Source organism: Condylura cristata, unplaced genomic scaffold (assembly GCF_000260355.1).
Source record: "Condylura cristata isolate star-nosed mole 26May11 unplaced genomic scaffold, ConCri1.0 scaffold00017, whole genome shotgun sequence".
NCBI lineage: Eukaryota > Metazoa > Chordata > Mammalia > Eulipotyphla > Talpidae > Condylura > Condylura cristata.
In genome coordinates this window covers 22,523,797-22,545,529 of record NW_004567118.1, presented here as the reverse complement: position 1 = coordinate 22,545,529, position 21,733 = coordinate 22,523,797, and the positions used below count along the sequence as shown (strand labels likewise).

The 21,733-nt window shown below is 36.5% G+C and overlaps 1 protein-coding gene across 1 annotated transcript in view; it reads left to right on the top strand.

Moving 5' to 3' along the window:
* The window catches only part of AKAP10 (A kinase (PRKA) anchor protein 10), a 48,113-nt gene extending 32,397 nt beyond the window's left edge, over nucleotides 1–15,716 (top strand). The window contains exons 10-15 of the mRNA XM_004684567.2: nucleotides 1,166–1,339; nucleotides 5,591–5,700; nucleotides 8,347–8,429; nucleotides 8,731–8,783; nucleotides 9,381–9,476; nucleotides 14,912–15,716. Of these exons, the coding sequence (XP_004684624.1) occupies nucleotides 1,166–1,339; nucleotides 5,591–5,700; nucleotides 8,347–8,429; nucleotides 8,731–8,783; nucleotides 9,381–9,476; nucleotides 14,912–14,917 (522 nt within the window). The 3' untranslated portion in view covers nucleotides 14,918–15,716. The remainder of the gene's footprint in view (nucleotides 1–1,165; nucleotides 1,340–5,590; nucleotides 5,701–8,346; nucleotides 8,430–8,730; nucleotides 8,784–9,380; nucleotides 9,477–14,911) is intronic.
* Nucleotides 15,717–21,733: the final 6,017 nt, after the last annotated feature.

The window sequence follows — 21,733 nt, the reverse complement described above, 5'->3', positions numbered from 1 at the left end:
ATACTTAACCTCAAAAACTATTTCGAGGATAAAATTTAGGTAAGCATATGAAGTGCTTATTAACATAGTCTTCAGCATGTATTAGTATCTCCAAATGTTAACTGCTGTTACTTTTAAAATAATTAAATAGCTGTATTGGCCAGAGTTACATTAGGAGTGAGCCCAATATTGTTCACCAATATCTTTCAGCTGGATTGGAGCACTAGCTTTGTGTATGGTAATCATTTGCAGGGTGGTTTATAAAGTATTGGAACTTGTGAATGACTTGGTCTTTTACTGAATGGGAGCAGATTTTACTAGGAATTGCACAATACCCAGTCAGCCAATATCCCTGTAATGTGCATCCAGTAGAAAAGGATTAACAATCTTATACATAACACAAGTATTTTTTGTAAAGGAATAAGAAAAGAAAGAAAAAGAAGAATTATTACATATTACTATATATAAAAACAATCCCAGGAATATGAAGTTACATACAAAAATCAAATAATTTAAAAACAGTAGTAAAATGACTAATGTGTCAGCTTTTGTCCAGGATAATCATTTTTCATGATTAAAATCTTTTAGTGGTAGGTATTGGTGTTTATTTGGCAAAGAGAAGAAACCGTGTTTTTTGAAAATTATTTATTAGGTGGAGGTTACTACATTTTTGCTCTTGCATATGTGTACATATTCAGAGAAACATTATGTCTGTTTTCCTGGAATTCTGTCTATGAAGATGACATGTACTAAACATAGACAAATATTTATAATTGTGCTAAGAAAAAGTTGGCAACGGGAAATCACAAACATGGAAACTTTATCAGCATTGTTCATAATTTTTACTTGCAAAACTCCACAGATGAAAATCAAATCATTTAAAAAATAGTAGTAAACTCACTAATGTGTCAGCTTTTGTCCAGGATAATCATTTTTCATGATTAAAATCTGTGTCAAATTAGATAACCTTGATAAATTGCTAGTGACACAAATTGACAACATCCTTCTGAAGGATAAATTAGCCATTTATATATAAGATTAAACATGCATAATGTTTTCTTCAGTAATCACAGTTCTGGTAATTTCAGGAGTTGGCTCAAAAGTAAAAAGTAAAAGGCTTGAATATTTATAACAAAAATACAGTGTTTGATTTCAGTTTTAAAATAATGCTTGTCCTCTCTTTCAGGTCTTTTTACCTGGCTTTTTGTCCAGCAATCTTTATTATAAATATTTAAATGATCTTATACATTCTGTTCGAGGAGATGAATTTCTGGGAGGGAGTGTTCCACTGACTGCTCTTGGCGCTGTTGGCCCTTCTGATGACTCTCACCCAGGTGGTTCTGAGAGCTCAGCTTCTCAGGTATTGACTGGTTTTGCGTCTACATTAGGAAGAGAAATGTACAGTTACTTTCCTTTAAATTCTAATCACAGACCTTGTTTGTAAGTCTAATGTCTTAGAAATGGTAGAGCCCAGTGAAATAACTCAAAAGGAAAAAGATAGATATTAGATGGTTTCACTTATAAGTGTAATATAGAGAAATTGAACAAAGTTGAAAAAAATTTGCAAGCTGCCTGTAGATGTGAGGCATACAACAGGGGAGAGAGAGGGAAGAGTTAAAAACAGGGAAGGGAAGAGCACAAGGAACTATGGTGATGGATCATGGGTGCTGTGCTAGTGGGAGAACTGAGGGGAGAAATCAGATACTATCTAAAAATTAATAATGATATAAAAAAATAAATGCATTTAATTTTAAAAATGGTAGAATTAGAACTATCTTATGTTCTTCACTGTAAGTTTAATAATACAGCATATAACTTTTTGGTCACTTTTGAGACTACAACTTAGGTAAATTTTAATTCCATCAGAAAGACTCACCACAGTATCTTTTCTTACTATTTGGTTTACATACCTGCTGAATGTGGTTGCCATTTTGTGTTTTGATACAGCCTGGAATGTCTTAAAAGGTTTAGGTATTAATCTTCAAATCTATTTTTGCATTTCTGGTTGTAGTATAACATTTTATATATCTATATATACACAGAAAATTTTACATATTATAACTATATGCAGCTTGAGGAATTATCAATTACAGACCTAATCCATGTAACCGCATTCAAATCAAGAAACAGAACACTTACCAGTATAACAAGCAGTCTTTGTTTCCCATTCTAGTCACTTCCCTCCTTCCCACAGGGTAGTCATTATCTTGACTTTGGATGCGTGGATTAGCATTACCTGTACTTATTTTATAAGTAAATTCATACTATAAAAGATTGTTTATCCTTTTTCTTTTTTTGCATTGAGCTATAATTTACATACCATGTACTTCATTCATTTGCAATTCACAAGTCACTCTTTTTTAGTATATTTTCAGTTGTTTAATTGCACCAATGTCAATTTTAGCATATTTTTTCACCCAAAAAAGATACCCTATATCCTTTAACCATCACATTTCAAATCCTCCATTTCTCCAGTCCTAGGCTACTGCTAATATGTTTTCTACCACTTTAGATTTGACTATTTGACATTTCATATAACTGGAACCTTATTTGTGGTCTTTGGTGGCTAGCTTCTTTTACCTAGCATAATGTTGTCCAGGTTTATCCATTTTAAGTGTGTGTCAGAACTTGTATCCTTTTTAGGCCGAACATTCTGGATAGACATATAGCATTAATTGCTATTGTATGACTTTTTAAAAAATTTATTTATGCATACAGAACTGGGATGTAGACTATAGGTGCAGAGGGTGAGAAGATTCACTGGAGAGAGAGTGGGGAGCAGAACAGGCAGATGTACTGAACTACACTGCTGAGGCGAGCAGCGGGTGGGTCAGGAGAGGTCTTCTGCACCATGTGGATCAGCTCCCTGGCCAGGATCAAACTCCAGCAGCACTGGCTGCTGATAGCTTCATAGTGCTGTGCTTTAACCAGTTGCGCCACCAGGGAGGGCTCGTTTCTGTACAGCTTTTTGTGTGGATATGTTTTTGTTTTGCTTCTCCTGTTTATACTTACTAAAATTGCTTTGTCGAGTGATAACTCTGTATTGATTATTGCTGCTTTGGATAAGTTTCAGAATCAGTAAATGGAAGTGCTCCCAACTTAGTTGTTTTCAGAATGGTTTTGACTTTTGAGATTCCTTGAATTTACATATGAATTTTAAAATAAACTTGTCAGTCCCATGAAGAAGCCAACTAGATTCTGATGCGGGTTGTGTTGACTCCATAGATTAATTTGGGGAGTATTGCCATCTTCACAGGATTAAATCTCTGATCCATAAACTGGATTATCTTTCCATTTATTCAAATCTTTCATTTCCTTTGCCATTTTGCAATTTCCAAATATGTTTTACATTGATACCTTTCTAAATATTTTATTTTTGATACTCTTATAAATGGAATTGTTTCCTTATTTTCATATTCAAATTGTTTATTACAAATGTATGAAAATACAACTGATTTTTTTATCAAAGTAAATAAAGTTGATTTAACATAAACTTAACAACTTTAAGTAAAGTGCAAAGCTCAGTAACATTTAGTGTTGTGCAACCATTGCCATTCTCTGGTTTCAGATTATTTTCTTAACAACACTCACACTTGCCCACTAGCAGCTTTCCCCATGCTCACCTGTTTTCTTCTAAGAGTAATAAGCCTTTAATCCATCTTGAGTTAGTTTTAAATATTATGTGAGTTGGGGTCCACCTTTACTCTTTGCATGTAGTTATTTTTCCAAAATCTTTTTTTTTTAAAGATTTATTTATTTATTCATACAGAACTGGGGTACAGGCCAGAGATGTGGAGGGTGAGAGGATTCACCAGAGATAGAGTGGGGTACAGAACAGGCAGATTGACGAAGTACACTGCTGAGGGGAACAGCGGGTGGGTCAGGGGAGGTCTGCCTCGCCATGTGGTCTCCTCCGGGGCAGGCGGGGATCGAACTCATGTGGAAGTGGCTTAAGCTTCTTTGTGCTGTGCTTTAACCTGCTGTGCCACCAGGGAGGGCCCCAAAACTTTTTATTGAAAAAATTATTCTTACATCACGAAGTGGTCTTAGTACCCTTACTGAAGTTATCTGATCATAGCTATATGGGACTCTCAGTTCTACTCCATCAGTGTATATGTAATCTTTTCTTATGCTAGTAGTACATTGTTTTGGACACTATAGCTGTATAATAAGTTGAAATCATCTGACTGTCATTTGCAAGATTGTTTTGGCTATTCTGGGCTTCTTGCAATTCCTTATGAATTTTAAGATCAGCTCTTGCATTTCCATCAGAATTACATTTAATTTATAGATTGCTTTCAGGAGTTTTGTCATCTTAACAATAATATTGATAAGTTGTCCAGCTCGTGAACATAGTATTTTCATATATACTTTCCATTTGTCATAGACATGCACATTGTACATTCCCAATATGCTTTTCATTTTTTTAGCCTGCCTTTAATTTCTTCCAGTGGTCTTTTCTAGTTTCTGTTTTTAAAAAGTGTATACTTACTTCCTTGGGTCAGTGTATTCCTAAGTATTTTATTCTAGATACTTTTATAAATAGAGTTGTTTTATTAATTTTATTTTCCAGTTCATTGATAATGCATAAAATATAACTGTTGTTTGTATATTGATCTTGTATCTTCGCCTTAACAAATTTGTTAGGTCTTTGGATACTTTAGGATTTACTGTATGTAAAATTGTTACTATAATTAGAAAATAATTTTCTTCTTGTCTACTTTAAATATTTTTTCCCCTCACTTTATTACTTTGAGGACTTCTAATACAGTGTTGAATAGAAATGATGAAAGTGTCTTGTGCTCAATCTCATAGGGAAAACTTTTTTCATTATTTAGTATGACTTTAAATGTGTATTTTTCATAATTGTTCTTTATCAAGTTGAGGAAGTTCCTTATTGCTCCTTTTTCTTTTTTGAAAAATTGTTTCATTTTGTCACATGCTCTTTTTGTATCAATTGAGATGACTAGATTTGGGGTTTTACTCTGTTGATAAGGTATACATAGCAAATTGCCATATGTTAAACCACCTTTGATTTCCTGGGATAAATGTTGCTAGATTGCCTTGCTAGTATGATCTTTATATTCTGGTGCTTTTTTCTTCTTAATTATGTTCACTTCTCAGCACGTAAAGGGACCCCTTTTTCCCTTCCACAATTAAGTGTTCTGTGTCTTTTAAGTTTCTATATAGGAACTTGCTATCCTTATCTAACTGATTGTTGTAGTAAGTTTCCTTTTGCTATACTTTTGTAGCATGGCCTCACTGAGAATCAGAAACATTCGTGGTATCCTATAATTACTAGCCTAATTACATATGCTTGGTAGATGGGAGTTTTATACACTTAAATCATTGAGAAAACAAAAAGATTTGGCAGGAAAATACACCCATCAGACATTTTAATATTATGCTTTCCTTCTGTATGTATAGCTTGATATGACATTTTACTTTTGTATTTTGAGGTTAAATCATTGCTGTTAAGCATCTCAATAATAATGAATCAGTGAAAATTATATGTATTTTAAACAATGAAGACTTTATACAAATCTGTCATATTCCAAGCTGATATGATTTTTAAACAGTTTAACTACTAATTTTATAATTTCTTTTGTAGTCCAGTGTAAAAAAAGCCAGTGTTAAAATTCTGAAAAATTTTGATGAAGCTATAATTGTGGATGCTGCTAGTCTGGATCCAGAATCTTTGTATCAACGGACATATGCAGGGTAAGCTTGGCTCATGTGTAGAATGTTTACAGCTCTACTAACTTTTCTATCTTTGATTTAAAACTATAATCTATTAGTAAATACTCAGTACTTTTGCATGGAGTATGCTGTAGTGTATGGAAGCTTGGGAGTGACTTCCTGAGTGTTAATTTTGACTTAGCCACTTACTGACAAACTACTTAATCTCTTTGTGTCTCATTTTTTTCACCTATAAAATGAGAATACTATTACTACTTCATTGGGTTGTTGAGTAGATTAAATAAGATAAAACATGAAAAGTGTTTAAAACATGCTTAAGATTTAGCAAACCCTCATAAATATTATTCCACTACCATATTTGAGATTGAGGAATATCATGTTTGTACAGTGTGTTTTAGGCTATTTTTTTGCCCTTTTCATTTGATTCATGCTATTTTAAAATGTTTGTTTTGTTTTTTATTGTTTTTCCAAAATGTCTTAAAAGTATAAATAAGAAGACACCAACATCATTTATTTATTTATTATGGACTATATAACTAGCACTTGGAAATGGAATAAAATTATTCCTTTGTATTTAAGCATTCACCTGATTTATTTTAGCCTGTAAGACAGTAATACATAATATATGCCAGTTACTATACTTTGTCAGATCAAATAATAAAAATCACTTTCTCTTCCCTAAATATGACTTGATTAGCACATAAGCCTACACAGGGACTTGATTATCCTATGCTACTCCTGCCCCCAGTCACACAGTACCACAGAAAGGGGCTTTCAACATAACTAATTGCTTTTATCAGAAAGTAGCAGGATCCTTGAGAAGCAAGGATCTGGAAAGTACTCTTTGTAAATAAAGACCACATTGTCTTTGGAAAGTACAGTTGATCTGTGTCAGCATTGTAGTCATCTTTATTTTTTCTTTAAGGAAATGATGGACAATGAATCTAAATTAGTTAATTCCCAGTGATGATATTTATTAAGGAATGACGGGGTCATTTATTTAAGACCTTCCTTCAGAAAGTCTTATCATTGCATGGTGTTTCCTTTGGTAGTTTTTGTGTCTATGTAAAATATATTTAAGAAAATAATTATTAAAGGTTGAGAGAGGACTCTCCCTGGTGGCACAAGGGGTTAAAGTAGCACTATGAAGCTAGTTATAGCCAGTGCACCAAAAATTCCATCCCTGGCCAGGGAGGTGACCCATATGGCATCAGGACCTCTCTTGACCCACCCATCTGCTGCTCCCGTCAGTGTATTTAGTACATCTGCCTGTTCTGCTCCCCATTGTCTCTGCTGAATCTTCTCACACCACCACCCCCACACACCTCTGACCTCTATCGCCAGCTCTTGTATGCATGAATAAAAAAAAAAAAAGATTGAGGCCCTCCCTGGTGCGCAGCACTAAGAAACTAAAGCCACTTCCTTATGAGTTTGATTCCCGCCTGCCCCGGAGGCGACCACATGGCGAGGCAGACCTCTCCTGACCCACCCGCTGCTCCCCTCAGCAGTGTACTTCGTAGATCTGCCTGTTCTGCTCCCCGCTCTGTCTCTGGTGACTCCTCTCACCCTCTGCATTTCTGGCCTGTACCCCAGTTCTGTACGAATAAATAATAAATAAAATTTAAAAAAAAAAAAGATTGAGAAAGAGAGAAATAATATTTCCATCTTTAAAGATAATTTGTAGTGTTTATTTTAGTTTTATGTTTAGTATCTTCCTGAAATTTTTCTCAAGGCAAACAAATTTATATATGTTGGTGTATTGGTACCCACATATGAAACAATGACTTAATAGAAAGAATATCTCTAAAATAAAATCCATTTTGCCTGCAATGAAATAATTTATGAGCATTAGATTTACAGATAGGCCTATGTTCCCTTTGGTTACACATAATCCTTATTTTCTTCCCTTAATGTTCATTATTATGGTATATACTTTTCCTTATTTTTATGTAACTGATATTAAACTCTACTCTGTATCTTGTGCTTTCATTCATTGTTAGTTTGGGAGATTTTTCTATATTACTTTATACAGATTTACCTCATTTTAACTATGCTATGTAGTTTTCCAGGTGTAATAATTATAATTGTGGCAAATATTCTATAGTATATTGTCCCACTATTTAGGCTATTTTGGTATTGATGAGTATTTAAGTTATTTGCAGTTTTCCTCAATTATGTAGTATAGCAAAGAATTCCTTGTAGTAAGTAGCTAATTTAAAATTTTAATAGACCTAATCAATTTACCTAACATCTGTTCAAAATAAGATCTTTCACTGTGTTCTTACTTTATATTAACTACAGCTTTACATTACATTTTGATGATTGTGACAGCAAGAGCTACCTTTTTGTTTTGTAGAAAAAGGGAGCTTTTTTTGCGTTTTGCTATGAATTTTTACTCATTTCATATACTTTTGGATTTTGAGTGGAATGGCATTGAATTGAGAATCTTGCTTTCTGTGGAGGACGGTTCTGTTTAAAATAAACACAAATTTTAATAACATGAGTTAATTATATATTCCTATCTTTCTAAACTTTGATGAGATGCTTAAAAGCTGATTTTCTTAAGACCTACTTAGCTGTGAGAATAACCATTATTTCAAAATTTATTTTCTTCTTAACTTAAAATGGATTGTTAGAAATTATCTTACTCTTTTCACACTTACTTAGGAAGATGACATTTGGAAGAGTCAGTGATCTGGGGCAGTTCATCCGAGAATCTGAGCCTGAACCTGATGTAAAGAAATCAAAAGGTTTGTGGTGTTGTTTCTATACTTTGTACTCATGTTAGTCATTGACTATAGTGAAGCATCTTTTAAGATTTGAACTGTTTATGTTATGAAATGAACACCATATCTTACTCCTTATATGCAAGTTAAATACTTTGTTACAAAGATAATTAGTTTTTATTAATGGTACTATTCCTTAATGTTTTTGGTGCACTGTGTCAAAAAATTAAGAATATCCATGTCTGGAAGTAACTGTTAAGTAAGAGTAATTTAAAATGTAATGTTATACATGAAACTTGTAACATTTTTTAAATTTGTTTTCTAGGATCCATGTTCTCACAAGCTATGAAAAAATGGGTACAAGGAAATACTGATGAGGTAAATTTTGCTTTTTAGTGTAAAGAAACTTCTGTTTTATGAGTAACAAACTCAGATATCCTTTAGTTCCCATGTTTAGCCACATGGCACATCACTGCTTGTTTATCCAGGCTGTAACAAGGAAGGGCAGGCTCTTCTTAGCATCTCTTGATTGCCTGGTGGAAGAAGTGGACCTGTCTTAAGTTTAGATACTTTGCCCACTAAAAGACAACCATACATTCAAGTTTGCATTAACCTGCAGGCATCACTCAGTGTAGAAACAAATATTCAGATGTTTCCTTCCATACTGTCAGTTTTACTTTTAGAAATGAAGGCTTGCTTTTTGAATAGTTGAGTACATTGAGAGGAAGGAGTGGTAAAAGAAAAATGTTTTGACCATCTAACATAAAAATAGTCTTGATGTTGGGTGCCCCGTAGCTGACTTTGGAAGATAGTGTAATAACCAGAGGGTGCCTGAGGTTCTTTCATACACAGAACTGTACTTTGTAGACAAATAAATAGAAATAATATGCATGATCCAGTTATGCTTAGAACACTGACAAGGAATTCCTTGATTCTCCTATGAATAACCCAACATCTTTTATTATTACTTTTTAGGCACAAGAAGAGCTAGCTTGGAAGATTGCTAAAATGATAGTCAGTGATGTAATGCAACAGGCACAATATGACCAGCCATTAGAGAAGTCTACAAAGGTAGGGATGACTTGCATTCTGATTCACTCATGTAAACTGAAAAGAATGAGATTTTAAAAAAAAATTTTTTTTTAAAAAGACACCATTTGTTTTTGTTTTTGAAGGATTAATTGCTGTGGGAATTACTTATAAACATGTAGGAAATTGACAGACTAAATGAGACAACTATTTCTAGATACTTGACAGCAGATTAGGATGATCACAAAAGATTGTGTTCCTTCAAAGAAGGGTAACTTTGAAGTGATCTTTAACTAATTGTGCGGAGTATTTTCCATAGTGCAAGTAGGGGAAAAACCTAACACAGTATAGTAGTCTTCCTGAACTGAGGAGTCACAATCAAAGCATAGGAGAGCCTAAAGTGGTAGAAGTTATAAACAGGATTCTATAGCCTAGTAATATTTAGCAAGGCCTCTTCCAGTCTGCATAAGAGAGAACTGCTCTGTAGATATGTGTGGTGAAAATTCTCATGGCCAGGGAAAGAACTACTAGAATTATTAGACCAAACATTCCTACGGACCAATAAGGACAGACCTGCTAATACACAAGGCATTGGGTAGTAGTGTCTTTAAACCTTATGCCTTATTACTGGAGCTATATTAACCCTAAGGTAAAGCACCTCAAAGAAGCTTAAAAGCAAGTTTGGAACGGATCAAACTACTCTGCAACATACCAAAACAAAGACCAACCCTCTTTAAAGAAATACAGCAAAATTCATTGCTCAGCAGTGTGAAAGTACAATGTCTGACATCCAGTTTGAAATTGCCAGGCATTCAAGGAAGCAGGAAAATCTTCATATGTAATCAGAAGAAAACATTGTCTATAGAAACCAAACTCTAAAAAATAATGAAACCAAAAGAACACAAGAAAAAGAGGGGGAAGGAAGAAAGACTCAATGGGTTAAATAGAAGACACATAGCAGGATGGTATATTTAAGGCCAATTGTATTAATAATTATGCTACATGTAAATGATCTAAAGAGTTTAAACAAATTGTCACATTGGGTAATACAGTCTATTGGTAGGGTGTTTATAAGAAACCAGCTATAAAGACACAAGTTGAAAGCAAAATGATGGAAAAAGATAAGCGGCACACTATCGATAGTAAGCCACAATGGCTATATTACTACAGTGTAATTTTAAAACAAGACATATTACCAAGTACAAAGGACATTGCATGTGAAAAAAAAAAAATAACTTCATTAAGAAGACATTTAAGAATCCTATATGGTGCTCTCCCTGGTGGTGCAACGGGTTAAGGCGCCACATTATGAAACTCTCCGAAGCCACTGCAGCACCAGTTCAATCCCCCGCCAGAGAGCTGACCCACATAGTGTGGCAGACTTCTCCTGGCCCACCCACTGCTTCCACTGCAGTGTATTTCACTACATCTGCCTGTTCTGCTCTCCACTCTGTCTCTGGTGAATCTTCTCACCCACCACACCTCTGGCCTGTACCCCAGTTCTGTAAGCATAAATAAATAAATCTTTTAAAAAAAATAAAGAATCCTACATGTATATGCATCTCATAACAGGGCTTAAAAATAAATACAGCAGGCCCTCCCTGGTGGCGCAGCGGGTTAAAGCACTGCACTAAGAAACTAAAGCCACTTCCGCAAGAGTTCGATCCCCGCCTGCCCCGGAGGCGACCACTTGGCGAGGCAGACCTCTCCTGACCCGCCCGCTGCTCCCCTCAGCAGTGTACTTCGTCCATCTGCCTGTTCTGCTCCCCGCTCTGTCTCTGGTGAATCCTCTCACCCTCCGCATCTCTGGCCTGTACCCCAGTTCTGTACGAATAAATAAATAAATAAATCTTTAAATAAATAAATAAATAAATAAATACAGCAGACACCTTACCCAAATGGGAAAGAATAGTTGCATATCATACATCTGACAAGAAACTAATGCAAGATCTACAAAGAACTCTTACAGCACAAAACAACCCACTCAAAAATGAACAGAAGAACTAAATAGATATCTGTTCAAAGAAGACACACAGAGAGCCAATTGGCATATGAAATAATGTTTATCATCTCTTATTAGGACAATGTAAATCAAACTCCCAGTGAGCTACTTTCTCACACCAGTGAGAATGACCCACATTAAAAAGATTAGAAACAACAGGTATCTGTGGCAAGTGTGTAAAGGAAAAAGAACCATCATACACTATTTGTGGGAAAATAGACTGGTCTAGCCCCTGTAGAAAATAGGTGGAGATTTCTCAAACTATTAGAAATTGATCCACCATGTTGATTGATCCAGCAATTCCACTCGTAGCTATCTACTCAATGAATGCAAAAACATTCTTTGAAATTGTTCATTGCAGCATTATTTATAATAACTGGGTCTTGTGACATTCTCAGTGCTCAACAACAGATGAGCAGATTATGAAGAAAGGCTATGTATATATACACAGTGGGATGCTGCAAATTACTGCCCCTTGTAACTACATATGCAAAATCCTTAACAAAATATATAAAAAGGATACTGCATCATGGCTAGTGCATGTCATCTCAGGAAAGTAAGGTTGCTTTAAGTACTTGAAAATCAGTTGCTGTAATTCACCAAAAGGGAAACGCATGTGATTGCAGAAAAAACTGATAGAATTCACAATCCCTGATGACAAATCTCAGGAAACTAGAAACAGAATTCCCTGAACTTAATAAAACCAACAGCTGAAGTCATATTTAATGAGGAAAGGCTGAATGCTTCCTCTAAATATGAAGAAGACATGCTGGTGCACCTAGCCTGTGAAAAAGAAGACATTTGAAGGACGAAGGATTAAGGGGTGGTTGTCTTTGCAGAAGACCCATTAATTATTTAGTTATGTAGCAAGTAATCAGATCTGAACAATACAAAATATGTCCATCATAAATGATTCTGGACATCATTAGTCATTAGGGAAACACAAATTAAAGTCATAATGATACACTCCTATTATGCAATATAATGGCCAAAATCAAAAAGACTTGATAGCACCATGTGTTAGCAAAAATGTATAGTAATTTGACCTCTGAATACACTGCTAGTGGCAAAACAAAAATGCTGTGGACACTTTGAGAAACAATTAGCAGTTTCTTGCAAAATTAAACATATACTAGCCAGTTATTTCTTGGGGGACTCTGCTAGCAGATTTTATTTTTGAGTTCTTTCTTGCACTGCTATGATTCCCCAGAGAAAAGTTTACTAGTCTTCTGCAAGGAGGATTAAGGCCAGGCTTCCTGTGTTCAAGAGACACATTGGGAAAAATTAGTCTCAGTATTCATTATATTTATCTCTCATTAATTAATCTCTCTTTTCAGGACATTATCTTTGATCTTGGTCATGCCTAGTGGATTTTAGCCCAGAGATGCTTTTGTCTTACTCTGCCCAGTGAAGAAATCTCAAATTTTGCTGATGGGGTTGGTTTTCAGGCAGAGGCTGTCACTTAATTGATCAGGAATGCGGAAAAATAACTGTAGATTTAACTGCTTCTAAAATAATCTTAAAGAGGCCCTCATGTTTACACCTATCCCTATTCTCATTACTAGAGTTCGTGTGCCACCAGTTTCCAGCCTTTTGAGTGTTTCTGCATTGTATCATTTAATAATCAGCTTCTTCCATGTTAGTCTTCAAACTGAGTGTTCCTGGGTATGGTATGCTAAGTCATTTATCACTCATCCATTTGCTTCCAGCTTAGGAAATTTTTTTCACATTTTTCCCAGCTGTAGTTGTTAGTAAAATTCTGACTTGCCACAAGCTAATACTGTTTTTCTGTTGCTTCACCAGCGCTGCTTTCTTTTTCCCACAAGAGCCACAAAAATAATCTTTAGAAAATTTAAGATAGCCATTTAGTTACATGTACCCTCACCCCATCTTTTCATCAAGGCAAACATTCCCTTCTCTTTAACCATCTCCAGCTTGAATTGATTCACAAGATTTAATAAGGTGCCTTCTTTGTGAAGGCATTAAACTGTTCTCTATCATTAACATTAAGTAAAAATTAGGAATCAAAATAAGTTCAGGTGACATTCTTTATTGTTGCATAGTCTGGAGGGCTTAGATTTAGATTTAGGTCTAGCATCACCCTTTCCCTGCAATTTTCTGGCCACTTTCTTACTCTTAAGAAATGTCACTACCAGACCTTGGTTTACTTTTGAAATTTTCAGTGAGCTGATTCATACCAAAGCTCTGTTCACTTTTGCCGACTCTATCCTCTTTTCTATGGGAAGGGTGACAATTTGCATCTATATTTATCTTCACCGGCTCAGTCAAACCTAAAATAGCAAGGAACAAAATAAAGGTGTATAAAGAAGTGCAAGGTACTTATTTTTGTGATTCCCCATTATCATGTTGATGATGAAAAATGTTTGACAATATGAAAATGTTTTTAGGAAACCATTTTGGAAAGCAGATGCTTAAAATTACAGATAGTCATTTGAGTTTTATGTCCAGGTTTTGTCACCATATATTTTTCATTTTCATTATGATTTCCTTATATCAATAGATATATTTTGTTTTTATGCTTTCTAGGCTTTCTCTTTGTCTGGCCAGGATGTTTATCTGTCCTTTTGGGATCAATAGCTTACTGCTATGGGAAAAGCACTAGAATAGCAGAACTAGTTTAGTCCATTTTTAGTCAATATATGTGACCCTTGCAAGTTAGTTACCATCGCCAGTCCCTTATTTTCTCATCACTAGAGAAATTGGACAAGAAAAGCTTATGATCTCCTCTAGTTCTCAATACGTGATTTTATGAATGTTAAAAGTCCTCTATGCGTAAAGAAATTCCTTTAGTTTATGTTGCTACCTCTACACACCAAACCTCCTGTTCTACATTTGCCTATAAAATAGACTTACCCATTTAGTCTGAATTACCTGACAGCATTACTGAATTGTTTCAGGTTCAGCACTCTGAGTAAAGGGGGATTCAGCCTCAAGAACTTGACTTTGGGAAGAAGATCAGAGCTCCTTTTTTATTTCTTGCTTAAGGCATTGGGGTATTCCATATTGTGACTCTGTCTGTCTTCATTTAATCAATCTCCTGTGTATGGTCATTTGGGTTATGTGGGGTTTTCCCTGTTAGAGAAATTTTAATGAATGTCTATGTAAATCTCTGCTTTTTCTTAAGAGTATGCTACAAGGTAAGCTCCTAGAAGGAGAATTAAACTATCAAAAAGGTAGATTTTCCCCCCTCTATATCATCCCAAACAGAAAAATAAAAATAGTTCTAAGCACCAGTCTTGTACAGACTTAGAGTGAGCTGATTGTACTCTTTAAGCTTCCTATCACTCATACTAATTTTAGCATTTTACCTCACACAATTGTAGTCAGAGTTCTGTTCTCATAAATGCTGGTATGTAGTATATACTGTGTGGTGGTTCTTTCTTCCTTAATTTGTAATGGTATTTTTTTTGTTTTTGGAATTTTCCTTTTTTTTTTTTTTTCTTTTTTTTTTCAGCTATGACTCAAGACCTGAGATAAAGAAAATCTGCTTTTGAAAAACAAGAGAACTTTTTTCGTTTGGTTGGATTCTTCAACACAGCCAATGAAAACAAAGCACTGTAATTCTTTTCACTGATATATCACTGTTGTTCCCAAGAAAGAATAGCAGACAATCCTAGACTTCCATCACAAGCAGAGTGACATGTAGACACAATTGCTACACATTATGTCCACGCCGTGAAAGTCATAAAGAGACAAAGTGGTATTGTTTACATTACTAGAATATTAATAGTTTTCCAATGGCAATAACCCATTTACAAGAGAGTCTAGTCCACTGGAACAGACAGGGACCACATACTGTGGGAGGCAGATAAGTGTCCAGCTGATATTTGATGCACATTCTGTAGTGGTAACCCATCCTTAACAGCATCATAAAGCGGGTGCCAGAGATGCTTTGCTTTGGCCTCCTAAAACAAACAGGTGAGTCTGCCCTTCTGAGAGGCCAGCAGCTCCTTGTGGCAGTGTGGTGCTAGCAGGTGCTAGTGTTGTTTTCCAGTGGGACAGGGTGAAGACTCATTGGGGCACTCTACCATCACAGTGGCATTAATGTTGAAGGACACTAACAGTCTTATGACACTGTCCTTCCCTCTGGTGATAGTACACAATTTTCACATTTTAATGGCTCCTGAGATGAAGTATACCTAAAACCAGTCTCCTGCTAACAAAAAGATGAATCTACTTTACTTTGAGCATTATTTGAGCTCCTGTGGAATTCTGCGCTCCAAATGACTTTAACTTTCCCTTCAGAAGACATGTGGAAAGGAATAAATGATAATGATCACTCCAGTTCTTCCCTGTGATACCTTGAACAAAATGTTCATTCCCAGATTTTACAATTTTTTTAAGAAGGTGCGGGGCAGGCAGGAGTTGGAGGGAGGGAAATTACTCAAATTTGCTTTTCATTTCTTTGCTGAGAGCTAGAAAGCGTGCAGTTGGTGGCCTTTTTTCTTCCTTTTTTTTCTGTCTTCAATACAATAGAGAGATTCTCTTACTGCACATCTGCTCAGTTGGCTTCTGGTTCTGAACCTCACAGCCCATCAGCAGGCTGCCTCATTGGCGAGCACACTCCTCTGACTAGGCGGTACCAATGAATGCTTCCTCCCTGCACATGACCGTTTGAGGGGAAAGAATGTTCTCTTAGGTGTTACTGCTTTTGCTCAGACTTTGCAAAAAATATATATATATAAATATATATAATCACCTCTGTCCTTGAGAAAGTCTTGAATGAATAGAGAATTTATTCCATTGCAATACCTGATTGTAAAGAGGCACACTGTTTCATCGACAGAAGCAAAAGGCTGTGTATAAGTTTTTGGTACTATGTACCATCTCTGTTATTCTTCTAAAGCAAAGTATTCGTGTACTTAAACCATATTCTATTTAATTGTGTTTGATTTTAAAATATATATATATATGAATTATATTTAAAATTGTGTCACCTTTCTGCTTTCAGGGCATTTTTGGCTCTTCTAATGAAGTGTGTTGGTTTTTCATATATTTCCATTGCTTTATAAAAACCCAGAACATGCTCCTTGTGCTTGGAGCATATGGCATAGACCTGAAGTTTTATTGGGTGTGTATGCTATGAGTAACTCATTTTGGGTTTTTTGACAAAATACTTCTATTCATTTTCACTTTGCTTTAATCTTTATCAGGCAAGCAATATTATGGTTATAGAATAAAATGTGGTTTTGGGTGACTCACTGCCTCTGCATGTTCTAGAGTAACAATTTTGAGTCTAGGCTGTTTAAACTAGTGCTTTCAGTTAAGATGACATCTAGTTATTTCTTTGTATACATTTTATGCCTCTGCGCTGGAGCTGTCAGTCTTGTGAGGTTCTTAAACAGGAATATAGCAAGCTTCAGACCTGATTACTTTTTTTTGCCCCTGATGCTATGGGATACAGAAGTAGAGTGTGACCTGAAATTATTAGCCAGATTTAATATTTAATGTACTCATTTTAAAATTGGAGTTAGATTCATCTGACATTGAGCACCTACTATGTTCCCAAGTGCTATACAGTGTGCCCAGAAAATGAGATTCATACACTGGGTTTTTATGGACTCAAGGAATTAATTTAGCCTCCATCTTTTTCATGTTGCTGACATTGCAAATTGTAAGAAAGAAGAGAGACGAGTGAGAAATTGGTGCCTTTTGTGTTTTGATGTGTCTTCATCATTTCTGTAAGATTTGATGCAAGTAAAAAGCAAGGGTTAAACAAATCTGTGAAGAGCAGTGAAATGGAGCAACTTTTCATAACTTTTCATCTTGGTTTTGAATATTCAGTTGATCTTTATGAAATGTAATAATCTACAATACTGGAGCTTTGACTAATTCAGTAGGAATTTAGAGGGGAAAGTCATTCTTAATTGTGAAAAATTATAACTTCCTTTCTGTTGTTATTAAGTATTGGTAGCAAAACACTTGATGAAGTGGATAACCTCTCTCTAATAACACTGGGGTACCTACCTGATTCAGTGATCCTGCTCTTACTGTGCTGCCTAGGTTTGTACATAGTGACCTTCTCCCTCTCCTCTTCCCATCCCTCACATACCAGTTGAATGGACCAGGATTGAACTCTTGATCCAGAATCAAGAGGATTCTTTTAATTTTACAGGGGAAAGGAATGTTAACTGTCACTCACTATCTGGGAGGGTGACTTGAATAGGACACTTAAAATATCAGGACCATGAGCATTGCATGGATAAGCAGGAGCTTTAGAAAAGGCTTTAAGAAATACATGAATGCAAGTGGATCTAACTAAGAATAGCTGCTTGGTAACCCTGAGGACTTGACTGGTTTATGGATCTGGTCCTGTGTCCTTGTGATGGACTCCATTAATTCTCCATTAATTCTGTGTCCTTGTGATGGACTCCATTAATTCTAAGGTGACCTTAGAATATATTTATTTGGCTTTTTAAAAATCATTCTAAAAGTATTTATAATAACAACCAAAAGATCCTTGGCTGAAATACTGTCATGTTGCTCTAATTACTAATTATCTGTGCTCAGCATGTTTGCCAACTACCACTTAAATTGTGGAGAATTAAAAATGTTGTTAAGTTTTATAGTCTCTTAAAATGGAATCCAAAACAAATAGAACTGAAAATACACTTCCTCATTACAGTAGTGAGAAGTTACTCAGGCCCAGAAAAAGGATGTCTTTGACCTGTTGTGGGGGTGGTTACCAATAGAAATGAGAACTCAGGCTTCTGGATGAGACCCTTTTCTAGCCTCCCAATGTCCTGAAGGATAAACACCGTCCCTGCTTACAGAAACTATAATAAATCCAAAATCTGAGGGCATTAAAAGAGTAGCTGATACAAGCTCAAGGTGGTAGAGGACAATAATTACTACACTTTGTAAATGCTGATCATGTTTATATACTGAATAAGGCCTCTCACCCTTGGCTGGAGCCATAAGTGGGAGTAAATCCTAGCAAACACTTAAAGGATAAGGATACAACTTAGGAAGGCCATGTTAATAGTTACCCTACAAGACACTACATACTAGTACTGTGGCTTCTCCAGCTTGGACAAGGTTAGGGATGACTAAGGTAGGATTATATTACTATATGGATTTAGACTTAGAAGAATTTGCCATAAGGACATTGGAGGGACCATTGTGTGGAAAGAACTAGAAGGCATTCATGTACAGGGAGGGAAAACCCCACCTCCTTGCCTATCACATAGTATCCCTTTGTAATTTTATGCAAACCATTTCCTTCAGACCATTTATTCGCACAGTCAGGATGTCAGAACTTGCCTAGAACAGTTAAGCCCCTTGCCTAATAATGGGCACCACCAAGGTCCCTGTAAAAACTACCTTAAGTAGCACTTGAAGGCACAGGCTGGGGTGACTGGGCTTTCTGGACCCATTCTGGTTAGTAGGCAAAGTGCTTAGAAAAGGGCATATGTTCAGCTTAAAGGGAGCTACGATTTGCCAAGGAACAAGTGAGAATTGTGACACTGCCATTTCCCCCATCTTCAGATATCTTTGTCCCTTGTCTTGAATGTACCTTCAGATACCTTTAAATAATACCAACCTGGCCTCTGCATACATCACAGTAGAGTCCCATATGCCATACAAAAAGGACTGTAGCTAAAAAAAGCACTTGGGCCACCAGATTAAGTGTACTCAACCAAAATCAGTGTACTCACCAAAAGTCCAAGGGACTCCACCTAGACCTTAAGTTTTCTCATCTCAGTGAAAAACAAACTTCCTCTTAATACCAGAAATACTGGTTTAGGAAGTATTCACCCATTCATAAGTATTTCAGTGCCTACTAAGTGCCAGGCATTGTTTAAGGTGCAGGAACACAAGAATGAATAAGGCAGCCTTCCATACCCCTTGAAGCTTCCATTCTACTGGTGAGGTGATTCGAGTTGAAGTTCCATCTAAAGTGTGTGCTGGTTATTTTGGGACTCCAGATGGCCTTTGAGCCCATGATTTAACACTTTTGCCAAGTTCTGTTGGGGATCATCAGGCTTGATGACCCAAAAGAATCCAATAGGGAGAGGTAGAACTTAAGAAGAAACACAGAAAGGAGATGCCCTTCTATGCCTTCTCACACTGACCGTCCATGAGCTTCTGCTTTCCATAGCCCCTTAAGGACCCATTACCATGCCATTCCTTTTTCTCATTGCAAGGGTAGGCACTCTCCATTGTTGAACATCTGGCTGACTGGGAATGGGTACCTTAATTTCTGCGGCAATCCAGGCAAATCTGAATAGGGCAAGGTTTGTAAATGACACAGGTCAGCCTCAGCCTTGGAGTTTTCTCTGTAGAACTTTGGGAGATGGGTGTTTTAGAAATCAGAAACAATACCAATGCACTGTTACTACATTTATGTGCTACAAGGTCCGTATCTTAAAAAACCTAACTATTAATTCCATGAGGTGATCCGCACCTTCTGAGGTCAACTTTAATAATAGGTAGCATAATTGAGTATTTACTATATGCCAGGCACTATCTTGTTTCATGCTTATTATATGTAGTCTCCTATGATAAATTTCTCTGGTTATAAATGAGAAGGATAAGGTTTATGAGGTAAAGGAATCTCTCCAAGGTCTCACAGGCAGGGGACAGATTCAGCCAGCAAGATGTTCTTTTCCCCATAATGCCATGCTGCAAGTAATCTTGGACTCTACTTTCTTTTTTGCTGCTTACTGGTACTCACTAAAGGCTAGTATATTTGATGCTGAGAGCTGAAGAAAAAATGGTAGGATATTGTGGCTTTGCAGTTTAAGACATTCCAACTGCCTTAAAGCAGTTGTTCCTAAACTCAACGTGCATCAAAAGCCCCTGAAAAAGTGTTAAAATATGAGATTGTTGACCTTACCTATTTCTGACATAGTAGGTCTGAGTTGGGACTGAAAATTTGCAATTGAAACAGAATCCAAGATGTTCCTGCTGCTCTGGAGACCATGCTTTTGGAATGACTACCTTTAAATCTCTGTAAACTGGGAAATAAACATTTTTATTTCCTTTATGGAAACCATCTATGCTTCACAGAAATGGAACTTGAGACCTATTATTAATAGTTCACTCAAACAAGCACATAAGCCTTTTATGAATACTCAGATATTTAACAAAGCCACGAACCCAAATACCACCCCACTTTCTCAGTCACTGGAAGCCTATGTAGGTCCATGACCATCGATAAATCACTATCCCTGGCATAAATCTTAGAAGAGGCCACTGGCCAGTCTCAGCCCCATCATCTTCAGCTTCCCAGCCCCCAGGGTCTTTGCTGGGACCATGCACCTGACTTTCTTCTAGGACTGACACTTTGGGTGTCATTTGAGGTCATTCCCAGTAGAACCTTTCATTACAAATCCTATTTAGTCCATTTTCTTCCAAATAGGAAGCCCTATGGATCTGTTCTCCAGGTCCTTGATGCCAACTCCTCTCTGAGGTCCTGACCATGCCTTTCAAGTCCCTCTTTTGGGATACTGGTTCTTCATTCTTCATCTTCTCTCTCTTTGTTTCTTTCTCCAGCATTTATTTCCTGAGGATCTGTTACTGCCTGTTCCAGTTGTTTGGGGGTATAGCAGTTCCCAGGGCAAGCACACTGCCTACTTTCCTTGTAACCTAGAAAAGAAAATGCCAAATTATGTGATGAGTATTATGACTGGTAGGAGGGGGATCATTGAGGCGGACCCCCCTTAAATGATTCATAGACCTTCTGTCGTGGTCTTTCTCCAGGATATGTCCATTACACCATGTATCCTTTCTCTTCAATATACAATAATTTCTTCACGTGAACACCACCTTCTACCCCTTCGTTACAGTTGGACCAAGACTTAATGATGGCCCACTCCTGGCCTGTGCTGCTTCCTTGTCCTCCATTGTCACCTGTTAAGACTGTCCTCTTATCTCTGCCACCTTATCTCTGGACTGTTCTCAGCTCCAGGACACTACAGGCTGACTGGCTCCCAAGTCTTTACTGTACCACTCCCAACTTTCATCCCCTCATTCCCATACCAGGAAACTTGATAACAAGAGTTCACCAACCCAACCTAGAGCTCTCTGGCCTTTCCCCAAGAACAGTATTTTACTCTTCAGTTGCACCCATAACCCGACTGCTCTACCTCTGGTTTTCCCTCACATTTTAGACCCCAGCCAACCCAAACGATGCAAGTTTTGTGTGGTGAGTCCTCCTATTGGAATGAAAGGAGGGACAAAACATCATAATTCCCTCTCTATTATAAGATGTTTAATAAACCAGCCTTTCAAAGAGCCATTTCAAAAGCAATAAGTGAGTAGTTTTGTTGTC